The 24,412-nt window shown below is 38.8% G+C and overlaps 1 protein-coding gene across 1 annotated transcript; it reads right to left on the bottom strand.

Annotated features, from left to right (window-relative positions):
- Positions 1–1,313: 1,313 nt before the first annotated feature.
- Positions 1,314–22,461, bottom strand: LOC306886946 (R-spondin-3-like). Its single transcript, XM_079444340.1, has 6 exons — positions 21,718–22,461; positions 13,112–13,306; positions 12,806–12,949; positions 11,868–12,011; positions 10,145–10,324; positions 1,314–3,077 (listed from the first exon to the last, which is right to left on the bottom strand). Exons 1-6 carry the CDS (start codon positions 21,809–21,811, stop codon positions 2,884–2,886), a joined length of 951 nt encoding a protein of 316 aa, XP_079300466.1. The 5' UTR covers positions 21,812–22,461; the 3' UTR covers positions 1,314–2,883.
- Positions 22,462–24,412: the final 1,951 nt, after the last annotated feature.

Raw genomic sequence — 24,412 nt, 5'->3', positions numbered from 1 at the left:
GTAGTAGCGGAAGAAGGAAAAACTCCCAGAAAATAATAAATATTAAATATATTTAATATTATATATTAAATAGTGTATAAATATAACGTATTATTTGGTTACGGTCAGGTATGCATATGCGCAGAAGAAATTAAGCACACTATATTTATCTTTTGAGATGGCTTATTGTAGTAATAAAACGACTTTACTAAATATTCCAGTGTGCTTTCTTGTGGCGGTGACAATTGTAAATGTGCATTTGTATTCATTTGTTATTTTATTATTTTACGTTTGACCTGACTTGAATACTTTTAAATATGTGTATTTATTTTCTATTTAAATTACTATATTTTGTTAAATCACAGTAATTACGACAGCGATATTTACCACTGTGAATTGCACAAACTTAACTGCAGGGGGCTCCAAAATATCAAAAATACACAAAACCACACAGTTGCGACGATTGAAAAAGAAAAACTATAGCATAGGGCGGGGATTTGATTCTATCCAGACTTGAATGTGAAGCACTGCACTCGGTTGTAAGAGAGGGACAGGTTTAAGTGGACTAAATTATTGAAATCCGAGCCCACTTTAACAGAGAGGTCTGTCGTTTCACCGGAAAATCGAGCTGACAATTTAAGAAATTAAACAGTCGTCGTTTACAAAAAGATCAATACCATGCATTTATAAAATAAATACTGTGAATTTTCATTTAACTGTGGTCTTAAGATAGAAATGCATAACCTTTTGTCTGAATTATTAAACTTATAAAGCATTTGTTTTATTTGTCGCTCTTAGTCTTGACCTCACAAATAGAAAAGTATTATGAAAAAGATTCATTCCCTGACCGGGAATCGAACCCGGGCCGCGGCGGTGAGAGCGCCGAATCCTAACCACTAGACCACCAGGGAGTGAGTGCACGGTGATTGATATAATTACATACAACTTTGCACCTCACCTGAAATCAAGAAATCCACTAAATAGTTAAAAGGTATACATACTTTATTTAATTACGATACAGTAAAAACATCTTATCGGAAATTGTATTTATCCGAAATACAATAAATAAATTTACAAAACTGTGAATTATGCTGGTGATGATGGAACAGGTTTGCGAAATTTACTCTGCAGGAACACTCAGGGAACACACAGACCCTCTCTTTTTTTATTCACAGTTTCTCTCAACACATACTCGTTCTCAAATCCTGTCTGTTGGAACAAACCAGCCAAGCACTCTATGAGAAGAACAGATGGAAAACAAAATCATTAGAAACAAAACATTAACTTAAATGCAGTAAAACAGATGATTAAGAAGAAACAAATGCTACACTGACCTCTTGAGAAGAAAAAGGAACGGGTCCCATCCTGCCTTACATAAAAATTATCGCCCAGCTTATTGCCAGACTTAAACCTCAACATGGCATGATCATAAAGTCCATAGTCCCCGAAGAGGACAATACCTCCTGGTATTAATACCTATCAGTTTGTTTTGAAAGCAGAAATAAATTACTTCACAACACAAAGAAAGTGCATTATGCATTATGTTTAACAAAATGTTGATGCACAACATAGGTGAACTTACAACATGTGATCAGCAGTACCTTATACATTTGTTCCAGGGCTTTCTGCATCTTGTCAGGATGAATTGCAGACAGAACAAATATTAATGTGGCTACATCCACTGTCTCCACTTGTATGGAGGCCTGGAGAAAAGTCAGTTTCTCCTATTATTTGTTTCTTTTGTGGAATTCTGTATTTATACAACTAAAAATACTACAATAAAAAGGCTGCATTTATTTGATACAAAAATACAGTAAATATTTGTGAAGTGTTATTATAATATCAAATAACTGTTTTCTATGTGAATATACTTTAGAATATTATTTATTCCTGTGATGGCAAAACTGAATTTTCAGCAGTCCATACTCTTCAGTGTCACATGATCCTTCAGAAATCATTCTAATATGCTGATTTGGTGCTAAAGAAACATTCATACATTTAAATAGAAAAGAGACATAAGAGACTTCTTTGAAAAAGGTAAAAAATAATTATTCCAAACTATCCTTTAAATTGTGTATTAATACTATTATTCACAGATTCATATCTTGAAACAGTTATTATATGTATCATCAAACATTAAAGGCTACCGTTGTGTTTGTTGTATATTTATGCTGGTTGAGGCAATAAATTACAAACGAATACAAACTCAGTATTGTTTATTTGACATACAGGTGCTTTTGATTTCTGGTCAGCTGGCTTCAATGGAAAGCTCGGATCCTGTTTATACAGACAGGCAAATCAACACTTTGCTCGGAGAAAACTGAACAAAAGTTACTAAAACGTTGCAGCGAGAGTGTTGTTGCTCATCCAGTATGAAGAAAGCCATTTACACCAATCAACATGCAGTCTCTCAGCCTCTGGCGGCAGGCAATGTCCTCGGTGGCAGTAAGCATGCTCATTTTTAATTTACTCAGCCCAGAGCCCCCCCCCCCCCCCCCCCCCCTCCCAAAAAAAAGTTTATACAACAAGTCTACTTTAATGTCTCAAAAACCTACATTCAAACCATGATACGGTGCTGTACCTGGGCCCCCTTTAAAAAAAGAAAAAACTTCCACGGATCATCGAACATGCCCGGCCCCACGTTACGAACTGTGGTTCAGCCTCAATCCAGCACCAGACCGGGCGCGAGGGGGGCTGAGGGATGTCCTCTGAAGTTTACGGGGTGTCCTCAACGTCTGCAATGGTGTGGATGACGAGCGCCTCCTCTCTCATGTGCATATACAGTATACGTTTAAATTATACAGGTAGCAGCAACACCCCCTCGGCAAGGGGTTAAGAGGGTGAGGGGGTGACATGGACTGATAGGGAAAGAAAGGCAGAGGAGCAGTGAGGAACAGCATCTCTCTATACTGTTCCAGCGTCTCTGCTCTGGTCCCTCCGGCGACGGTGCTCTGTTTTGTTCCGGCTCTCTGAATCCTCTCGGTCGATCGTCTCCTTCTCTCGTTCTCTCTTCCTCTCTCGACGGGCCTCTGTGTTCTCTTTCTCCTGCAGGTTGAGGCGTTTTTTCTTCTCTCCCCGCCGCTGACCTTTTGGCTTACCTGAGAGGACAAATGGTGACAGCATGAGGCATTTTGCAACAATAATTGAGGAAAATATAAACACAGTGGTTTTTTTTTGTTCACCAGGTAAAAATCTGATCACTTGGAGAAGTAATAGTACGTCTCTTCAAAAAAAAAAAAAAATTGAGGTTCATTATATTACATTGTAACAAAAGATTTCTAATTCATCTCTTTTCTTCTAAACTTTCTATTCATCAAAGAATCCTGAAAATATGTATCATGGTTTCCACTTGAGCAGGAAATCAGCATATTACAATGATTTCTGAGGGATCATGTGACACTGAAGACTGGATTAATAATGCTGAAAATTCAGATTTGCCATCGTAGAACAAATTATGTTTTAAAAAAAAGAAGAATAAATTACAAATAAATTACAACATATGTTCAAATAGAAAATGATTATTTTAAATTGTAATAATATTTCAAAATATTACTATATTTGGAGCATATTAATGCAGCCTTGCTGAACATAAAAGACTTATCATTCTTATCATTCATATCCACAGAACAAACAAGTTACATGTTAACGGTTTGGGTTGGGTTGTTCGGGATGTATATGAGTAATGCTTTTTAAGCACCACAATGTTTACATTTTTCAGGAAAATTACTTACAGTGTTTTTGCACATTAATCTGGGATAAGAGAAAGTATTTTAACGGGAAGAAGGACACACACAATGTGAGTTTCACGCTGACCAATCAGAGTTTGGCAGGCATCTGGGCTGATTTATTTGCTGTGCAGGCGTGTTGAATCATTCTATCATTCTATTAATCAGTCTTTAAGTGATTTTCCCATCATCCCTCATCTCTCTCCGCCTCCAGATGGCATTACTCATTCAACCTAAGATGACCATTGTTTTTAATTTTCAGCTGTTTTGGTTGGGAGACGTCCCTTCGGCAATCATCACTTCCATTTAAAAGTGTTTTTCATGGATTATTAAGAGTTTGATGGAATCCAGGTTGAAGACAGTTGTGAAACTGCAGAGCCATCTGGTGCATTGTGTGATTGGTTGTGTCTGGTGTAACACAAGATGACAGTCTTGTACAACAACTTTTTCCATTTCATTCTTTCTTTCACACTGTCAAATGACGGTTGACCAGTGTTTTAAAGAGACGGTTCACCTACAAATGAAATTTGTGTCATTTGTGTCTTTTTTTCAGGGACCTTTAAATCTAAAACGGCAATAAAGAAACAAAATTCTAGAAACAAAAATATATAGCCTATATATATATATATATATATATATATATATATATATATATATATATCATAACAAAAGCACATAATACATTTATTATTACCTAAATTGAATGAAAATCTAAAAAAATAAAAATGAATTCAAAATATTAATGTATAATATAATAGTAGGCTATATAAATAATATTAAAATAACAGCTGGACTCAAATGAAGGTGTAGAACCATCTCAAGGATGATCCGAAGAAATGGACAGCACCTGAGTTAAATATTTGAGTGTCACAGCAAAGGGTCTGAATACTTAGGACCATGTGATATTTAAGTTTTTCTTTTTTAATAAATCTGCAAAAATGTCAACAATTCTGTGTTTTTCTGTCAATATGGGGTGCTGTGTGTACATTAATGAGGAAAAAAAAAATGAACAAATGATTTTAGCAAATGGCTGCAATGTAACAAAGAGTGAAAAATTTAAGGGGGTCTGAATACTTTCCGTACCCACTGTAGATAACAAACCAGAGAAACGATATGGTTGGAATCATTTTTGAGAACTATTTTTTCCAGCTGATGAGTGATAAAAACATTGACATTTAAAGGGCTCAAGCAGCATGTGCTTATAATAAACAGATAGTTACTGTGCGTTGGTGTGGATGCTAATATAGTTAACATTATATCTTTATAGTTATCGTTCTTGGTGTTAACTAGTGTTTTTGGCCCTTCTTTTGCCCAATTTGGCCACTTTAAGTGTCGTTATACAGAAATATTCTTAAAATATTCACCAAACAATAATAGCAAATGGTTTCAAAACAGCACGAGAATGAGTGAATTATGGCTGCATTTTCATTTTTGTGTGAATTAGACAGTGGAAATGCAAAAAGGTGGGGGTGCAGAGTAAAATGCAGAGTCAGAGAACTTTATCAGCACTGCGCTCTTGAGCAACTGGTCTGATTTCTTCCAGTAACACGATTCCTAAAATTAGCGTACAGTACGTTTCTTTTGGAATAAAACGGTCAAGATGAACAACCAAGGTGAAGCCACCCAGCTGAACATTTGACACCAGAATAAACGTACTATCGATAAGCTCATCAAAAATAGAAAGACTTAAAATAAAAATTGGGGTAATATGACTTTATCTCGCCGTTGCTCAATGCTCACAGCTAGCCAATTTCCATTATTGTCAGAGGCTTATCAGTGGGGCACGGATGAGGATCGGAAAAGCGCTGAGGTGGACAAGCACCTCTCCCCCACTTCCCCCTCCCAAAGCGGGCTCTATTAATCAGCCGGACTCTCTCCGGACTCCCTGCCCGCCTCAACCCACACATTCCTGGGGTCTAGCCAGGGCAATAGGGGGCCATCGCAGCCCCGGCTCTCAAAATAAACTCACCCCTGAGGATGCACGACTCTTTTTTTGTGACTGAAACTAGTTGAGGAGGAACTAACCTCCCGCTGGCTAAAATCTGTTGTGATTGTACGGTGCATTGTGAATGGGCTGACTCATGTACGGTGTCTGACCGAGCAAAAAACACACACACACACACGTTGGTTTTTGTGGTTTATGGGGGCTCTCCATAGGCGTAATGGTTTTTATACTGAACAAACTGTGTGTGCTATTGCCCTACACCAACCCTACACCTAAACTTAGCCCTCACAGGAAACTTTGTGCATTTTTAGATTTTCAAAAAAACACCATTCAGTATGTTTTTTAAGCCTTCTGAATTACGGGGACATAGGCAGTGTCCTCATAAACCACCTTCATATTGTAATACCTCTGTCATTATACAAATTTGTGTCCTCATAAACCACATAAACATGCACACACACACACAAACACACACACAGACACTTTTCACCCGCTGTCATCACCTCCCCTCTCGCCGTCCTGTCTCTTTAAACACAGGAAGTTCCCTCTGCGTACACTGTTGTCTTTGTCGTAATGATTTGGAGATCAATGGATTAGGCGTAATCCTCTGCCTTTCCCATAAACCAAGGCGTAACATGACCAGAGTTCTGTGGTGATTATTTTGGATATGTTTACTGCCACCCTTTCAAAGCTAGAAGGCTGTCAGGTTTTTCAGTAAACTGTCATGCGACGATTTGGATACAAGCGATTTCCTCAGGGATGGAACATGTTCTTGAGCATCTGGTCACCACTGCTGAAGCAGATGCAGTCCTTGAGGAAAATGTCATGGCTCAGAGGTTGCTCTTTCAAAGCACATGCACAAGACCCAATGGAGATAATCAATTTTGATGCGAATGAGACAATTTATATAATTTGGTATAAACACAGTGTTAATTTAATATAGGTTGCATTGCTCAGATCATTTGGTTTTGCAGGAATAATGTGATAAAAATCTTTGGCTTTTGATCTTGAGCAGTGTTTGAGACATTGTTCCCTCTTGAACTCTAGAGGAGACCCATTTGACTGTGTGACAATAAACAGTTTTACTCTGTGACAATAAAAAATGTCAAATCCATGCACAAGTTTACAGGTGCATTATCTAATAGCTAAAAATAGCCACATGATAATGGATCTATTCATCATCAATGGATTACAGCTCTAGCCTCTAAGATATGTTGCAAGCCTGGAATGGTTTGGAACGAGTTTGTCTCAGTTGTGTCTATCTGGATGTTTCAACATAGGTGAAATGAGGAGTCATCTGGCTCTGATTATGCATTATTCTCGAAAGAGTGATTGAGAGGGGAGAAAAGGAGGAGATCTTAGAAGAGGAGAGAGATGAGAGGGTGAAAAGTGTGTCAGGACAGATGGAAGAGTGGGGGACGTAACTGCTGCACAGTCAGTAAAAGGTGAAATGCTCTAAAATCAACCCTGACAACCCAAATCGTCCCAGTCTGCTGCTGTTAAGGATACAGAGGTGGGGATTGTTGAAAGGGGATATGATGTGGTGCAGTGGGGCACAATTTCACTAATGAACCCTGGGGGTGGGGTGGGGAAGGGTGGAGGGGGTAACATCCTCCCCGGCAGGCGTGCTGTCATCCGGGGGCTTTTGCCAGGAGCCAGGCTGGGATTAAGGGCTCTGGCTTGTCCCACAGGAGGAATGCCCGGGCTTTGAAGGCCCAGTATAGCTGCTCTCCCTTAGGGAGGTTGGTGCTGCTGTGCAGGGCAGAGCTGCATACAGAGGCTAAGAGTTCAGTGGACAATTGAGCTACACACACAAACACACAAATCAACGATGCTGGGATGCCAGATTCTGCTCTTACTAAAACTGAACATTTTGAAATAAACATAAGTATTTTTAAAGTAAACTTAAGTATATTTATTAATCTACTTAAAATGTTTTTCAAAGAAGTCTCACCAAGATGGTATTTATTTTATCAAAAATACAGTAAAAACAGTAATATTATCAAATTTTATTTTAATTTAAAATAACATTTTTCTATTTTAAAACCACTCTAATATGCTGATGTACTGTTCAAGGAACAATTATATATATATATATATATATATATATATATATATATATATATATATATATATATATATATATATATATATATTTGTTAATTTTTAATTTATTTAAATTTATTCTATTATTATTATTATTTAATAAAAAATTTGTATTGATTGATCGATTGATTGATTGTTTTTTTTTTTTTTGAAAATAGGTGTGCTGCTTAATGTTTTTGTAGAAACAATGATACTTTTTTCCAGCGTTCTTTTGAGTAAAATTATTAAAATTTCAAAAGAAGAGCTTTAAAAAAAAAAAAAAAAAATATCATTCAAAAGAACATTTTTGCAACATTACATTACATTTTCTTTAAACTGACCCCAAATATATATATTATCACCAAAAACGGAGGAAAAAAAGAGCACTTGTTGACACTAGGAGTTGAATTTAGAGTCATGAAGCCTGAAAGTGAAAGGACAGGGGCCAGATGCAGGGTTGCGTTTAGACAAGCTGTGTAAGAAAAAGGTCAGGATTAGTCAGAGGGAGAACACGAAAGAAAAACAAATGACAAGTAACGGGAGAAGGATGGAGTCGGATTTGGCTGGGGTAACAACAAGTAAAGCAGTTGCATGTGTGTGTGTATCAGGAGTAGGGGGCGGAAAAGGAGGATGTATCAGTGTCAGTGGGTGGCTTGGGATTACTTTGAGTTGGCGGGGGTCGGACCACTGACCCTGCTGGTGTATGTGGAACATAAACACGGACAGGACAGAACCCCAGCAGATAATTAGCATGCAGTTGATGTTCCAGGAGTTGGGGCAGCTGGGTAATCACAAGTGGGGGTGAGGTCGATAACCGAGCCTGCAGTATATGAAACACACTCCTCACCCGTGGCTCCCAGCGGATCAATACAACACTCCTCAATTTGCCTTAACATGGAACAAAACGTTTTTCTGGGCACAAGCAAAGAGGTGGTGAACAAGAGAATACATGTCTAAGATGAGTTGCAAGCTCTGTTTCTATCTATCTATCTATCTATCTATCTATCTATCTATCTATCTATCTATCTATCTATCTATCTATCTATCTATCTATCTATCTATCTATCTATCTATCTATCTATCTATCTATCTATCTATCTATCTATCTATCTATCTATCTTCCATCCATTTACCTGCCCGTCCGTCTGTCCGTCTATCTACAGTATGTTGTTTTGATCAGTGCACCATCTTTTATTATAGATTTTTCTTAAAGTGCATTATGAGATTCCTTCTCTGCAAACTATATATGCAATGTTATAGAATTTGGAGGGGCCTCATAATTTAATAAGCATAAATAAATATGTATTTTTGGTAAACAGTTTTATATTATTAATTAAATTAATTGATATAAATTATACTAAATTCAAAATGACTAAATTCTATACTAAAAACATACAGATTGTCTAGTTTCATCTACAATCTTTTATTAAATTTTTTTTTTATGCAATGCTACCATAGAATTTGGAGACCCGGTAATTGTAATAAGCATAAATATTTATTTTGGGTAAAGCATTTAAAAAAAAAAAAAAACATTTTTTTTTTTTACAATGATTAATTATATTTTATGATAATTATGCTAAATTATACTTTATTAAATATACTAAAAACAACCCAATAAGTGTTTCACACTGAAAATTCAGGAAAAATAAAAAATTGCACTTCAAATACTCGGATGATGCACTTAATTAACATCTGTATCATAAATGTGCCTATGATTATTTAAAATGTTGCCTACAGAGCTTTTGGAACTTTTTTTGGAGCTTTTTTTTTTTTTTAATGGGTGTGTGTTTTTCTGTTGAACTTGTGTGTGAGATCAATCTATATCATTGTTCTCTGGATTCTGAAAAGTTCACATGAAAATCTCCACCCCCTTTTATTTTCCTCTGTTCGCTCTCTCTGCGCTGAGGCCCTGAGTGTTTATGAGGTGGAGAGCGATGGAGCGTTGAGTTGGCCTGCTGTCTGTCATAAAGCAGCAATGTCCCACAAATACCACTACACAAATAAACATTCAAAACATAACTGTCCAAATATGGTTAAGCTTACAACTGCACAGATCCTTGAATCTGCTCCATGTATTTGTTTTGCATCAGTTGGGAAATATTTCTGGCTCTTACATTTATAATTATAATCCTGACGATACAAAACAAGCATTTACATGATAATAAAAAGAGTCTATGTTTTTGTACTATAAAAGTGGAAAATGTACAACAGCCCACTAGTAATTCCATTCACTAAGTCAAGCATCACTATTATTATTGCTCATACTTAGGGTTTTAAGTTTTTGGTGCAAACCTCATCCTCAACCTCATAGTACCTCAAATCATGCAGCTTTTTACTCCTCTACGTGATCAGGCTTAAAATTTTCAGTGATGATTGGGTCTATTTATCAATAATTATATTAGCCACTTACATCTTCTTCTTTTGACAAAGCATTCCCTCTTCTCAGAAGTCGCTGGGCACAGGCTCCCCATTGGAGAGGGATTCTGTAAGACCTTCCTGGTCCTTGTTTCTTCACCCCATTTGAAGCCGCAGGTTTTACCTGAGCGTGAGCAGGGGCCCCATTCGCTCCACTCGCCCACTTCACAGTGCACTAAAACACAGTTAACAAGTTAGTGTTTATGTTGTTTATCTTTCATTCAAAAAATTCACAAAATTCTAAACTTTCATTGAAGTAAAACAATTGAAAGTGGGGGAAACTCACATTATGAAATAAATGTTTTTCTCCTATGCATGTTGGCTACCATTATTGGCACCCCTAAAAATTCTTCTGAGTAAAATATCTCTGAAGTATATTTATTCATATTTATATTTTGTAGCACACCAGGGTGACTGAAATTGTCCAGTCATGACTTCCTGTTCCACAGAATTATAAATATAAGGAACACAAAGGCCAAATTCCCTTAATCATCTATCACGAGTAAAACCAAAGAATATGGTTCTGATGTACAGAACAAGATTGTTTAACTTCACAAAACAGAAAGTGTCTGTAAGAAAAAACCTGAAGCATTGAAAATCCCCATTTCCACCATCGGGGTAATAATTAAGAAGTTCCAATCTACTAAAGATGTTACAAATCTACCTGGAAGAGGACATGTGTCTATATCCTAATGCACGGTGAGGAGGAGAGTTTGAGTGGCCAAAGATTCTCCAATGATCACAGCTGGAGAACTGCAGAGATTAGTTGAATCTTGGGGTCAGAAAGCCTAATATATATATATATATATATATATATATATATATATATATATATATATATCAAACAGCCCCTGCATCACCACACGTTGTTCAAATGGGCTTCAAGAAAAAAACTCCTGGCTCATCCAAAAACAAACTCCAGCTTATTCAGTTGTCAGACACAACTGGAACTTCAAATGGGACTGGCTTCCATGGTCAGATGAAACTAAAAAAGAGCTTTCTGGCAGCAAACCCACCAGATGGGTTTGGTGCAAACAGGGATAAAAAGTGCCCAATACCCACAGTTAAATATACTTCTGGATACCAACAGATAAAAAAATCTAAACCTGACTGTCTCTGTAAGAAATCTTCTAATGGACCATGTTTAGATCTTCCATCAAGACAATGATGCAAAAACACATCGAAATCAACACAAAAATGGGTCACTGAGCACAAAAGGAAGCTTCTGCCATGGCTGTCTCAGCTTCCTGACCTGAACCCTGTAGAAAATGAGTGGGGTGAACTAAAGAGAAGAAGCATCAACATGGAGTTGGTATTCTAAAGGATCTGGAGAGATTCTGGATGAAGGAATGGCCTCTGATCTCTTGTCAGGTGTTCTCCAAACTCATCAGGCATTATAGGAAAAAAACTCAGAGCTGTTATATTGGGAAAAGGACGTTGCAATAATTGGGTGCCAATAACTGTGGCTAACGTGAACTAGAGAAAAATATTTATTTCATAATGAGACCCCCCCCCCCCCCCCCCCCCCCCACACTTTCCATTGTTTTACTTCAATGAAAGGTTAGAATTTTGTCATTTTTTTGAAAGAACGATCAAAAAGATAAACCATGCAGGTTTATTTTCACAGCCACCTTTGCTCATATTTACCAAGGGTGCCAATATTGGTGGGCACTGTACAGCAATGTGTCTTGACAGCAGGTATTATATCAGATTCTAACCTGTCGGGATGCACTCCATTGAATCGTTGGGCTCAAACTCGTCTGGGCAGACATGATGACATTGCCCATGCATTAAGAAGTGTCCTGGCGCACACCTTGTACACGCGTCACTGTTCTGACAGGAGTCGCAATCTGCAGGACATGCTGTAAAACCATCATACACACACACACACGTTTGTTTCTGTGAATTGTGGGGACTTTCCACAGACTTCTATTATTTTTATACTGACAAAAATATGTTTTTTTTATCCCCTAACCCCAAACCTATCCCTTACAGAAAACCTGTTTGCATTGTTACACTTTCAGATAAACATCATTTAATATTTTTAATCATTTTTTCCCTCTTTCCCTCACGTTTTACTATCCTTGTGGGGACATTTGGTCCCCAGAAAGTACACACACAACCACACACACAGTTAGTTTCATTAGAAGTACTGGGGAATAACTAAAAGTAACCATGACACTAACCTTTTCAAAAGGTACTAAAACATACCATTTCGGTACCAATAAGTACTTTTAAGGTACTAATATGCACTCTGTAGGGGTAATTAAAGTGGGACAGCTTTTTTTCAGGGAGTGTTCAGCTATTTTCATGATAGTGCAGCTTTTAACAAACTACTTTTTCCATTGAGTATTAGAGTAGCATGTCTAAACACCACATGGCTGGTTTTAATGTCTGAGGTGAGAAAATCAAATCAAACATGCTCACCAAAACAGCCCTATCTCATATGGGGTGCTGGAAATAATTGGAAAATTAAAGAGACGGCCATCCGAATGAATTTTGCAAAGTCTGAGTTATTCTAGTGACAATCCTGGATAATCTAAATGTAGCTTCTAAATGTCTGATTCATTCTAGTGAATCAGTGAATTCAGACAGCCCTCTGTGTAATATGTAGCAGTAGAAAGTCAGATTCATTCTAGTTAATCAGTTCACTCACCAGTGACACACTCTTTCTTGGTATCGCTGGGCACCAGCCCATCTGGACAGCTCTCCATGCACTTGCCCTTGTGCAAGTAGGAGCCCGCTCTGCAGCGCAGGCAGAAGTTCCTGTTAAAGCACGAGTCACACTCTGACCCACACTCTGGAAGACAGGATACGCACACATTACCACATCGCCTGAGCTGAGAAGGGAATGCTGTAGTATACACGTCAATGTCCGTAGCTTTATTACTGTAACTAAGACGTAAAGACATCTGTAGTGTAAATATTTCAAGGAGAAGTTGAGGCGAAACATGTGTCTTACTTATGCAGTCGTTCCGGTCGGGGGAACGGGTGCCGTAGAAACCATTAGGGCAGGAGGCCAGGCAAACTCCGATCTGCCTCATCCCGTCCCTCTCCAGGTGAATAAAAAGCTTGGGTTTGCAGGTCAGACAGCCATTGTAAACCGAGCAGGTCTGACAGCCGCCCTGGCATCCCTGGGAGCTCACCCCTGAACCCTCTGCAGTAGAAACAACAATTTTACTCTAGGATCAAACAACGTGTGCTCAACAAAAGATTTATGCAAATGTACAGATCTGACAAGTGTAATAGATATATATAATTTATGTTAGGGTGACCATATGTCCTCTTTTTCCTGTGGGATTTCTAAATTGCCTAAAATGTTTTGAGTTTTGTGATCCATACAGTCCTTATACATTATATCTACGTGTATTTGCATTGCTTTGACTGTTCTCTGTAGATGCCAAGCCATGATAGGTTGATGTACAATGCTTGCACGCTATTGTGCAAACTCCTTTTCAGTCATTATCTTCAGCAAGCATGAAAACAATTGGAAAACAAAGCCAAAATCCAGACATTTTAGGCCAGGATTTTTCCAGGACATTAAAAAGAGAATGCATGCTCACCCTATTTATGTACTGTCTGGAGTGTGAAACCACTGGTGTCAGTCTCTCTTTCATTGCAATAGTTATTAGAAAACATACATGTACTAAGATACAATATTATTTATGTAAGGGATAACTTGCAGTTCTGGCTAGTTCTAACCTGACTTTATATAACTTACCCATAGTAAAGGGTCCAGATTTAATAGATGCTTTTGAGGACCAAATAATCACTGTTTTATTGCCAAAGTTTGCCAAACTAGTGGCACTTTATCTTTGAAATGTATTTAGAGTTTTGTTTGAGGTGCTTGGTAGTGAGTTGTGTTTAATCACATTTAATGTCATTTACTGTAACATATATACACTTCTGTTTAAAAGTTTGGGATCAGTGAGATCTTTTATCCAACAAGGGGGGATTAAATTAATCAAAAGTGACAGTAAAAAAATGCTGTTCTTTTGAACTATTCATCAGAGAATTTTTAAAGCAGCACAATTGTTTTTAACATTGGTTATAATAGAAGGATCATGTGACACTAAAGACTGGAGTAATGGTTGCTTAAAATCACAAATGAGCATAACAGACTTCAAAAAAACACTTGTAAAAACCGCAAACTTTGGGGTCTGTTGTGCAGGAATAATATATTTCAGATAAACCCGCTAATAAATGGCATGTAAAAACAAACTTCACATTGTGTTTCATGGTACTCATACTGTATGTGCAATGCTAACTGAATGCGAAAACTCTTCTCATCATTTCCTGCCCTCTGTCCACTTCCTCTGAAATATACTGGCAAATACACATGCAGAAATGTCATCATTAAACAGTTTCACATTTCAAAAAAGATATAATGCCTTAATATAATGTGTAGGAAACCAAATTTTTTGCGAAGGCTAGAAAACCGAACTGAAAGCCTTGCTTCCACTGCCAGCATCTAGTTACAAAAAACATACTTGGCATTTATTTGGATATTCTCAACATTTATAAGAGCAAACAGGAATGGTGGGTACAACTAAATGGTTCCAGGTTCTTCAAGGAAAGAACAGAGCCATCAATTAAGGCTTCAACAGTGACCATAATGTAGTGTAATAATAAACACGACAGGAAGCACAGTCATCTGTGGATTCTCCTGGCAGAGAAACTAATCAACAAAGACACATTGCATACCTGGGTTTGCACGCAAATGGCAGCACAGTAGCCTTTGTGTTCATAAGCGCGCAAACAGAGCAGCCTCACTGTGACAAAAAAACAAAAAACAGACAGAATCAACTCGCCTCCATTGGAGACCTCCAGCTGTGAATACACAGTGAAACGGCCCACCACAAATGCATGACGAAGAGGTTTCTCAATGTCCTAGTGATCCCTTAAGACAAGTTTTACTTTTAAATTATAGAGCTGACCTGTTATACGCCTTCACAACCTTCCGGACAGAAGATTTGATATTTTTGAGAAATAGGCCTGACTGTATTCAAGGGGATTTGAGAGAATATTTTCTTCAGTTTTTGGCTCTAGTGATTGTGAATAATATCTCTGCACTATGGCCTCGTTGTTTTGGCTCGGGAACTGAAGAAGTCAAAAGTGATTGAGTTCACAGTTGCTGTGAGAAGAACAGACATTCACTGATCTAATCGCATCATACTGTAAAGTACAGTGCAGTACCTCACTAAATTCGGCAGGGTAAAAAATGGAAGGTGCTTCTCAGCTGCTTCAAGGTACATCTTTGATTGAAGTCAATCGCTTCCAGGTGTCTCTCAAAGGTCAATCTCAGATGGTTAAAGGCTCTGCATTTTAGAAGGGACTGACCCGGTCTCACAGCATCTGGATGAGGGTGAGCTAGGGTAAAATGAAGAGTGGTCTAGCTCAACTTCAGAGAGGTTAAAAAAAAGCTTCTACTTTCACTTTTATGCAATTTGAAATGATATGGCTTGAAAGGATGTTACATATTGAGGACTTCTAACCATCAGCAATCCTGAACAATAAGGAAGCATCTTAAAAAGCAAGGGAAATGGCGATTCCTAACATCACTGTAACACACAGACTTACAAAGTGGCTTTTTGCTATTTTGACCCACTATGCAATATGAGACAGCAAATGTTCAAAATATATATAAACACTACCATTTAAATGTTTGGGGTCTGTAAGATTTTTAAAACATTTTTGAAAGAAGTCTCAAATGTTCACCAAGACTGCATTTAGTTGATAAAAACAGAATAAAACCAGTAATATTCTGAAATATTATTAAAAAGTTGAACACAGTTGTGATTGTTACACTTTTTTGTGGTAACTGTGACTTTTTTCAGCATTCATAGTTTAAATTAACATTATTTGTTTTAAATATGTATATTTTTTACCTTAAAAAAGTTTTTGCTATCACTTTTGATCAATTTAATGCATCCTTGCTGAATACAAGATAGGATGGATGGATGGATAAACAAAGAGGCAGACAGACAGACAGAAAGACAGAGAGAGACAGACAGACAAACGGACGGACAGAGAGACAGACAGACAGACAGATAGATAGATAGATAGATAGATAGATATAGATAGATAGATACACTGAACAAAATTATAAACGCAACACTTTTGTTTTTGCCCCCATTTTTCATGAGCTGAACTCAAACATCTCAAGACTTTTTCTATGTACACAAAAGGCCTATTTCTCTCAAACATTGTTCACAAATCTGTCTAAATCTGTGTTAATGAGCACTTGTCCTTTGCCGAGATAATCCATCCATCTCACAGGTGTGGCATATCAAGATGCTGATTAGACAGCATGATTATTGCACAGGTGTGCCTTAGGCTGTCCACAATAAAAGGCCACTCTAAAATGTGTAGTTTTATCACAGCACAATGCCACAGATGTCGCAAGCTTTGAGGGAGCGTGCAATTGGTATGCTGACTGCAGGAATGTCCACCAGAGCTGTTGCCCGTGAATTGAATGTTCATTTCTCTACCATAAGCTGTCTCCAAAGGCGTTTCAGAGAATTTGGCAGTACATCCAACCGGCCTCACAACCGCAGACCACGTGTAACCACACCAGCCCAGGACCACCACCTCCAGCCACCCGGATAGCTGCTGCAACAATCGGTTTGCATAACCAAAGAATGTCTGCACAAACTGTCAGAAACCGTCTCAGGGAAGCTCATCTGCATGCTCGTCGTCCTCATCGTGGTCTCAACCTGACTGCAGTTCGTCGTCGTAACCGACTTGAGTGGGCAAATGCTCACATTCGATGGCATCTGGCACTTTGGAGAGGTGTTCTCTTCACGGATGAATCCTGGTTTTCACTGTACAGGGCAGATGGCACAGCGTGTATGGCATCGTGTGGATGAGCGGTTTGCTGATGTCAACGTTGTGGATCGAGTGGCCCATGGTGGCGGCATTTTATTGATGGCATTTTGAATGCACAGAGATACCGTGAAGAGATCCTCAGGCCCATTGTTGTGCCATTCATCCACGACCATCACCTCATGTTGCAGCATGATAATCCTTTCAACAACGGCCCCTTGTTGCAAGGATCTGTACACAATTCCTGGAAGCTGAAAACATCCCAGTTCTTGAATGGCCAGCATACTCACCGGACATGTCACCCATTGAGCATGTTTGGGATGCTCTGGATCGGAGTATACGACAGCGTGTTCCAGTTCCTGCCAATATACAACAACTTTGAAGAAGCCATTGAAGAAGAGTGGTCTGCCTGATCAACTCTATGCGAAGGAGATGTGTTGCACTGCGTGAGGCAAATGGTGGTCACACCAGATACTGACTGGTTTTCGGACCCCCCTGGACCCCCCCAATACAGTAAAACTGCACATTTTAGAGTGACCTTTTATTGTGGACAGCCTAAGGCACACCTGTGCAATAATCATGCTGTCTAATCAGCATCTTGATATGCCACACCTGTGAGGTGGATGGATTATCTCGGCAAAGAAGAAGTGCTCACTAACACAGATTTATACAGATTTTTGAACAATATTTGAGAGAAATAGGCCTTTTGTGTACATAGAAAGTCTTAGACCTTTGAGTTCAGCTCATGAAAAATGGGGGCAAAAACAAAAGTGTTGCGTTTATAATTTTGTTCAGTGTAGATAGATAGTTTTCAACCTGCTCTTACATTCCATACTACTGAACTCGGTCTAGGGCATCGTTGTTGTTTTTTTATGTCTCCCTCCCCTGATTCCCAGAGTTCACTCTTGGCCGTCAGATTGCCATAGATCAAGGATATTCTGTTTGACATATCTAAGCAATCTTTACAACTGCTGTCCATTTACCCACATGTGTTCTTGCCAAAGCTCTCTTAATTCACAGAACCCTTTACACAGAGGAATTCTGCCTGCCCTTGCACTGCCACAGCCCTTGGGTCGGCTTGGATAACAACCGCACAAGCACTCCTGAAATCTGAACGTTCGAAATCGCTTCGTCATGCTTCAAACACGACGACCGCAAAAGCAAGCATTCCCAGAATCTATCAGTAAAGCGGCACAGTTAAAACTTAATTAAATAACAAAATGTCAGACATCGACATTAAACAAAAGCATTTGCTTATTGCCCAAGGACTTGTGGTTTGAGTTGGTGAAGCAGGCCGACACAATTAATTTCCTGCGATATTTACAACATGGGGAGGCCACACACAAGCAAAGATCATTTTTACTAAAAAAAAAGATCATTTTAGAGTTAATTCAAAAGGAAATTAGTTACCATATACTGTCATTGATTTGTAAGGCTTCTTTTAAAAACTATATGTCAACCTCACCTTTTTGTGACACATTACAAAAAGTGTATACTACAATTACATTCACTTCACAAAACACTCTTGCAAAACAGTCTTACCCACAGAAGATATTCCAGTGTTATAAGTATCAGATGTTACAAATTCTTTGGCATTTAAAAGGTGTCTATTTTACATGCAAATCAAAGCCTTGTGGCTTCTATTTGTCAACGCAGAGAAACGGAGACACGCGCACACACAGAAGACAGGAAATGTTTGAGGTCAGGCGACCGTTTGGTCACTCTCTGTGAACTGATAAATTAGTCATAGGTCATTCACCCAAGTTTCTGTCCATCACAAACTTTTCAAAGTCTCTTAATTAGCAGCATCTGACGATGGCTGGTGCATTCAAAAGGATTGTGGTCATGTTTGTCACACTTCACTGTCGCAGTGTCTGCCAAAATTCATACACCCGTATCTATTAATATCATCTCTTAATATTTTTAAATATGTGAACTGATCAAAAATATGCTGAAATGAGTGAAAGATTTCTGCTCTTTAAGGATAACCTCAAACTGTCCCCAATTTAAATTCAAAATGACAGTTGTGTACTGAATTAATTAACTGTCAAAGTCTGATTAAACACATATGTTTCTCATATGCCACATGAGAGCACATACTTAGTATACTGAAGACAATGTCCTGACCACAATCCACAAGTCTAGCATCATCTAAGTTTTGAACAGAAAAGATGGATAAGTGTTTTGTATTTTGAATTCCATAGTATCTCTTTTTTCTATCAGAGTTTAAACAACCCAGTGAGTGCCACAAAGCCACAATGGCATTTCTGTGGCTCCCTGATACCAAAAGCCATTCCAGTGCATCTAACTGGCTTTGTCACCAACTAATTTGGACCATGTTTATACACTCATTCTAATCGTGCCTTTCAAGTCACATTTCCCTATTACGTTGCTTATTAAAATTAAAATCATACTCAATCACACATTTCTGGAGCCTGTCATGCATGAATTGCATCAGGGCTGAGTTTCGCTAAATTTTGTTTCTCTCTCTGTAAACCCAAAATATTCATATAAACACTTCATCCAGGGCCATAACCACCATAGCCAGTGAGAGGGACATGGCCCCCAAATTACACAGGCCCCCCTACAATCCTGAGTAGCCTATTTGGTTACACAGCCTTGACTTCGTTAGTAATACATTTGATTAAAACGGTCTTTTGAATGAAATGAAGAATTTCTAATCAGGTTACCTTTAACTAAATTAGGCTATACAACTTAATGTGTAGGCTACTAATATATTATGTGCTCAACATAAAGATGGTCCCGGGCAGACGTCAGAAACTTTTTTTCTAGGATATTCTCAACTTTAAGAACACAAGAAGCGCGCTGTGCGTCTGGTAGTAGCCTACTGAACTTACAGATATCTCAGCGAGTAACAGTCAACAAGCGCGTGACGGTCCAAGCGCACTACAAAGGGTTCTCTGCGTAACGCAGTGGCCGCTAGAGAGCGATCCAAACAAGACGGTGGACTGGCCATTGATGCTAGACGAGCAGTGCACAATGTATAAGCTGATTATGTTGTAGTCTGCGCATTCATACGTTCATATTCGCACTTATCACAACAATGATAGCACGATACAGTGAAGTAAAACACGACTGAAACGTTACTCGTTAATGGAACTTATAAGAACTGCAACGTAAACCAAAAACAGTATTTAAATCACGAAAATCAGCAGTGTGTCCCTTGCCAATATAAGTTATGTTTCCGAATAAAACCACACAAGTATCTAGTAAAAAGAAACACTTTTCACGCGTCTTCTAGGCTTTTACCTCAACAGAACATTTCCCATCAGAGGTTTATCTAGGATGCCTAAACAGCAGTTTTTTTTTCTTCCAGAACTCACTGCAGGGACACATACATGTGAAATGTTCCACAAACTAAGCCATCAAAACAAAACCATGAGGAACACAATAACGATTTTGTGACAGGCGCAGTTTCACCGAGACTGGCTCATCTCAAGCAACACTACGCTGTTTGCAGGGTTGCCAGGTCTTTGTGAAAAAGACAGCCCAATCACCAAACAAAATCAGCCTAACCACCATTAAGACCGAACCCCTTAAAAAATTTGTTTTCAATTTTTCAAATTGTATGAAGTAGTTTTAAAATCATCAAGTTTTAATAGCTTGATTTACATAGCCTCTATACAAAAAGTTTCCTCTACACTTTTAACTGGACAGTGAGTTTCTTGGACAATATAGGCTACAACTGTGTTTTACCATACTGCCTTTATTTCATATATGGATTTTATTCAGGGTAGAGGCCATATTGTTTTGTTTTGTTTTTTGTGAAGGAAAACGAGGCTGTGGAGGACCCAGGTAAAGACAATGGATGGTTGTACTAACCCTGACATCAAAAACATACATCTCCAAACAAAAAACAAGAAAAAACATTACTAAATATTAAACTATTATTAAAACAGTGAACAGCATAAAATAAAATATGACATCTACCCTGAGTAAGGTATATTACCTTTTTTACGTATTTAATTCAAAAACACCATTTCACTGTGCATTTCCTCTATAGTTTCAAAGGCACAGTTGGTGAGCCTATTTCCATAAAAGAACAGTATCCACCTTACCTGTTGCTGCCTGGTAAAAAACAAATAAACAAAAAACTATTTAAATACAATTGGTGAGAAAAGTCAAACCCTCACACCACATAAAAAAAAAAAAAAATCAAACCACTGCCAGTTTTAAAGTAGACAATTCTGAGGGAAACGGCGCACTTGGCAACCCAGGCTTTTTGGTACAAAATATAAACGGGAAAAACAGCGATATACTCCAGTTGTCATGTGAAAAAATAGCATATACATTTCGATAACAAAAATGAGACCTTCCAGCTGCTGAGAAATACTTAACTCCTTTAGTTCTCTGTTTCATATGGTTCAAAATGCTGAACAGGAGAGACTGCGAGAGTCCAATCTACTGATTTTATTTTTAGCTTTTGAGTTTTAGATATAGCGACGCATATTAACAGTCAAGAAATAAATGTTAAAAATAAAAAACTCTTGGAAAACCTTAACCATGTCCTGTCACCTGATAATTAGCCTATCTCAACACTAGCATAATAGAGACTTTAACTTAAAAAATAATCATTTAACTTTTCAAGTCATTTAAAATTACAAAAAGTATTATGTATTTAAAAACACCATGATTACAAAAAAGAAAAAGCAATGCACACCACAGAATAAGTCACGGTGCAGGTGTGCGCAAAGCATCAGAACAGCAGCGCGCAGAACTTACGTTTCTGTTGCCGGTGCCTGGAGCCGTGATGCTGACAGCTTGTGTATTCCATACAATACAAGATCAAAACAATGGAGATCAGTTGTAATTGCATAGTAATCAGGGGAATGATGCTTGTCCTGTCAATTTCAATGTCCCTTATCGCACTTTGATCTGTGCAATATTCAATAGGTTATTCCTAAACCGGGCAGAAGCCCCAGCTGTGCTCACGCGCAAGAGAAACAGAATTTTCAATGGCCCAAATGCACCTGGGCCGATTCGGCAGTAACATATTGGAGGCAATGCACATATGTGCCACTGTGAGATATCCAAAGAGAGAGCCACTCATTCCATGGAAACAATGAAAGTGTTAGTTCTCCATCCAGCGCACTGTAAGCAAAACTTAAAGATGGGGAGGAGGGAATCAAATTAAATTGTCATGGCGATAAAGTTGGATTGTCTTCCCAAATGACTGTATGTATTCCCCACTGTGATTCCGCACGACACGTCCAGGTGTGAAGGTTACTTTATTTATTGAGCCTGACATGTAGGAGGTCCTCGCGTCATCCTCATCACAGCATCTCGAGAAACTTTCAGTGAAACTTTGGCGCTTTATTTCTAAACAGTCGCCGAAACGTCGCTCTTATATGCAATCTCGATAGCTCACAGTTTCACGGTTGAGCAATTCACTATCTCTTCCTTTCTCTCGTCTGCTCTCAGCTCGTGTGCTCGTCTGGTAACTGATGACTTCAGCTCTCTGCCGTCTCTTTCCCCTCTCTGAACTCGAAAGTTTATTTAGAGGGCGAGCCCCCCACGTCAGCCACCCCACGAGCTACCAGCACTCGTTTTTTTTTCTTCATTATATCACGTTTTCCAAAACTCGAGAACTCGATGAATGGAAAAATTCGACAGACAGACAGACAGACAGATAGATATATAGATAGATAGATCACATTTATCCGAGAATAACTTAACCAAGAGATTACTCAACACCACATTAATAAAAGTTAGTTGCATTTAATTTAACTTGTAATACATTATATTATAGTTCAGGTTTCCGATATTATCCAGATATGAATCCTATATTTAAAATGCATCTCTGTAAAATGAACTGCTCTGTGAGGCTGTACATATGTTTGCCATAATAGAGGAAGTTCCATTGTGATCCTCTAGAGGGGGTCAGTGCTATAAGAGCCACAAACTGCACACAGGCAAATACACTGCCTGGCTTTTGTTTGAGCCCGTCTGAGATGAATTTTCAGTTGATATGCAGCACTGGCCACATAAAGACAAATCCTTGCATTTTTGTGTGTGCGCTGTGGAGCATAAACAATAGTGGTGATTACTGGTGTACGTGAGAGCGCTGCACGGCGCAGTGGTTCCCTCTTTTCCCACAGGGAAGCTTATTTACACGTCTGGCAGTGGGACGGGGAGGCCTGCTTTTCTTAACCAGCGTGTTGATGTTTATAAGAATATGAGGTGGACCAATGTTTCCCCTATTGTGGCTGCTCCATCAATCACAAAGTGTGCAGAGGGGAAAAATGCTATAACTTTTAGAGCACTCCTCCTAGTAAAGCACAGTTTTATACCGCTGGAGAGGGAGGTCGCTTTTCAGATTAGAGGGATTTAACGGACGTTTTTTGTTCTTGATTAATGAGTAGTCTTTGGTAAATTTAGCTGTAAGGGCTAAAACATGGTTTAGTCTGTGGTTGTCGATGTGGGGGGTGGACATTCCAAGGGAGTTGATCTTCATATGGGAAGGGGGACAGAATAAAGCCCCTCTTTGTGCCCCCTACTCCTCTGATAAATTAGTCCCAGCGACAAGCTCTAACGGGGAGCGGGAAAAAGGAGGTGAGGTCATTTGGTCACTCTATGCAACGGCCGATGAGAGAAGCCGTCAGCAACCTGAAATGAAGCCGGGCAGGTGCACCAAGGAGCAAAGGTAACTGAAAATGTGTGAGGTCTGCAATATCACACATGGAGGTAGTCAGCGTAAATGGCTGCATGGATGCTCACTGTGCTACATTTGTCTAATCCTGTCTGGGAAGACTGGACAGGGTACATTTTTATTACAGGACCTTATAGCTCCGTGAGGCATTAGAATGTGGACTGCATGGCTCCACGTGTTCTCATCCATCCTGATCCCATCACATTCTCCACCCATAAACCTCACAGACGAGAGATCCCAGCGCAAGCAATGGTGTGATGAGCTATTGAGCAGAGATGATCTAATAACTAGGCCGTTGAGTCATGAAATACTCTTATTTGGAGTCGAGGGGATTAAAATAGCAGTGCATGAGGTAGTTAGTGGTACTGGAGCAGGAAGGATCAGGTTTGGTCGGGGAGACAGGAGAGGATGAAAATTATGCCATGTGCTAAGGACAGATAATCAAGGGTTTGGGCCTGTCAGCTGCATAAGCAAAAAAACACTGGAAAGTGATGAGTGATGTGCAAACTCATGTGTACATGTGTAATCCGGTCCGCAGGCTCACTTTCACCTGCTCCCCGAATCTGAAGAATTTAAGGTCTTTTGGCAGAAGTTCCCAGAATTTAATACAGAATTGAGTATGCCTGTTAAATTACAATTCAATTGCTAAATAACGTACGGATATGTATGAATTGGTCATGAGATAGCATTGCAACGATAGATGACCACCCTTAACTCTGTCCCTAAACCTACCCCTAACAGAAATTGTACAAAAGTTGTACGAAAGTC

The sequence above is a fragment of the Barbus barbus genome (assembly GCF_936440315.1).
Source record: "Barbus barbus genome assembly, chromosome: 21".
In the NCBI taxonomy this organism is placed as follows: domain Eukaryota; kingdom Metazoa; phylum Chordata; class Actinopteri; order Cypriniformes; family Cyprinidae; genus Barbus; species Barbus barbus.
The sequence above is the reverse complement of the archived record's forward strand: the minus strand, read 5'-3'. Positions and strand labels throughout refer to the sequence as shown.

What these genes read in the sequence shown, in the direction of transcription:
- LOC306886946 (XM_079444340.1), bottom strand. Translation starts at nt 21,811, where the DNA reads ATGCAATTACAACTGATCTCCATTGTTTTGATCTTGTATTGTATGGAA. An exon ending in CAGGCACCGGCAACAGAAAC is followed by an intron (nt 13,307 to 21,717) that starts GTAAGTTCTGCG and finishes TTTCTACTGCAG; the next exon opens with AGGGTTCAGGGGTGAGCTCC. An exon ending in AATGGAGTGCATCCCGACAG is followed by an intron (nt 10,325 to 11,867) that starts GTTAGAATCTGA and finishes ACTGTGTTTTAG; the next exon opens with TGCACTGTGAAGTGGGCGAG.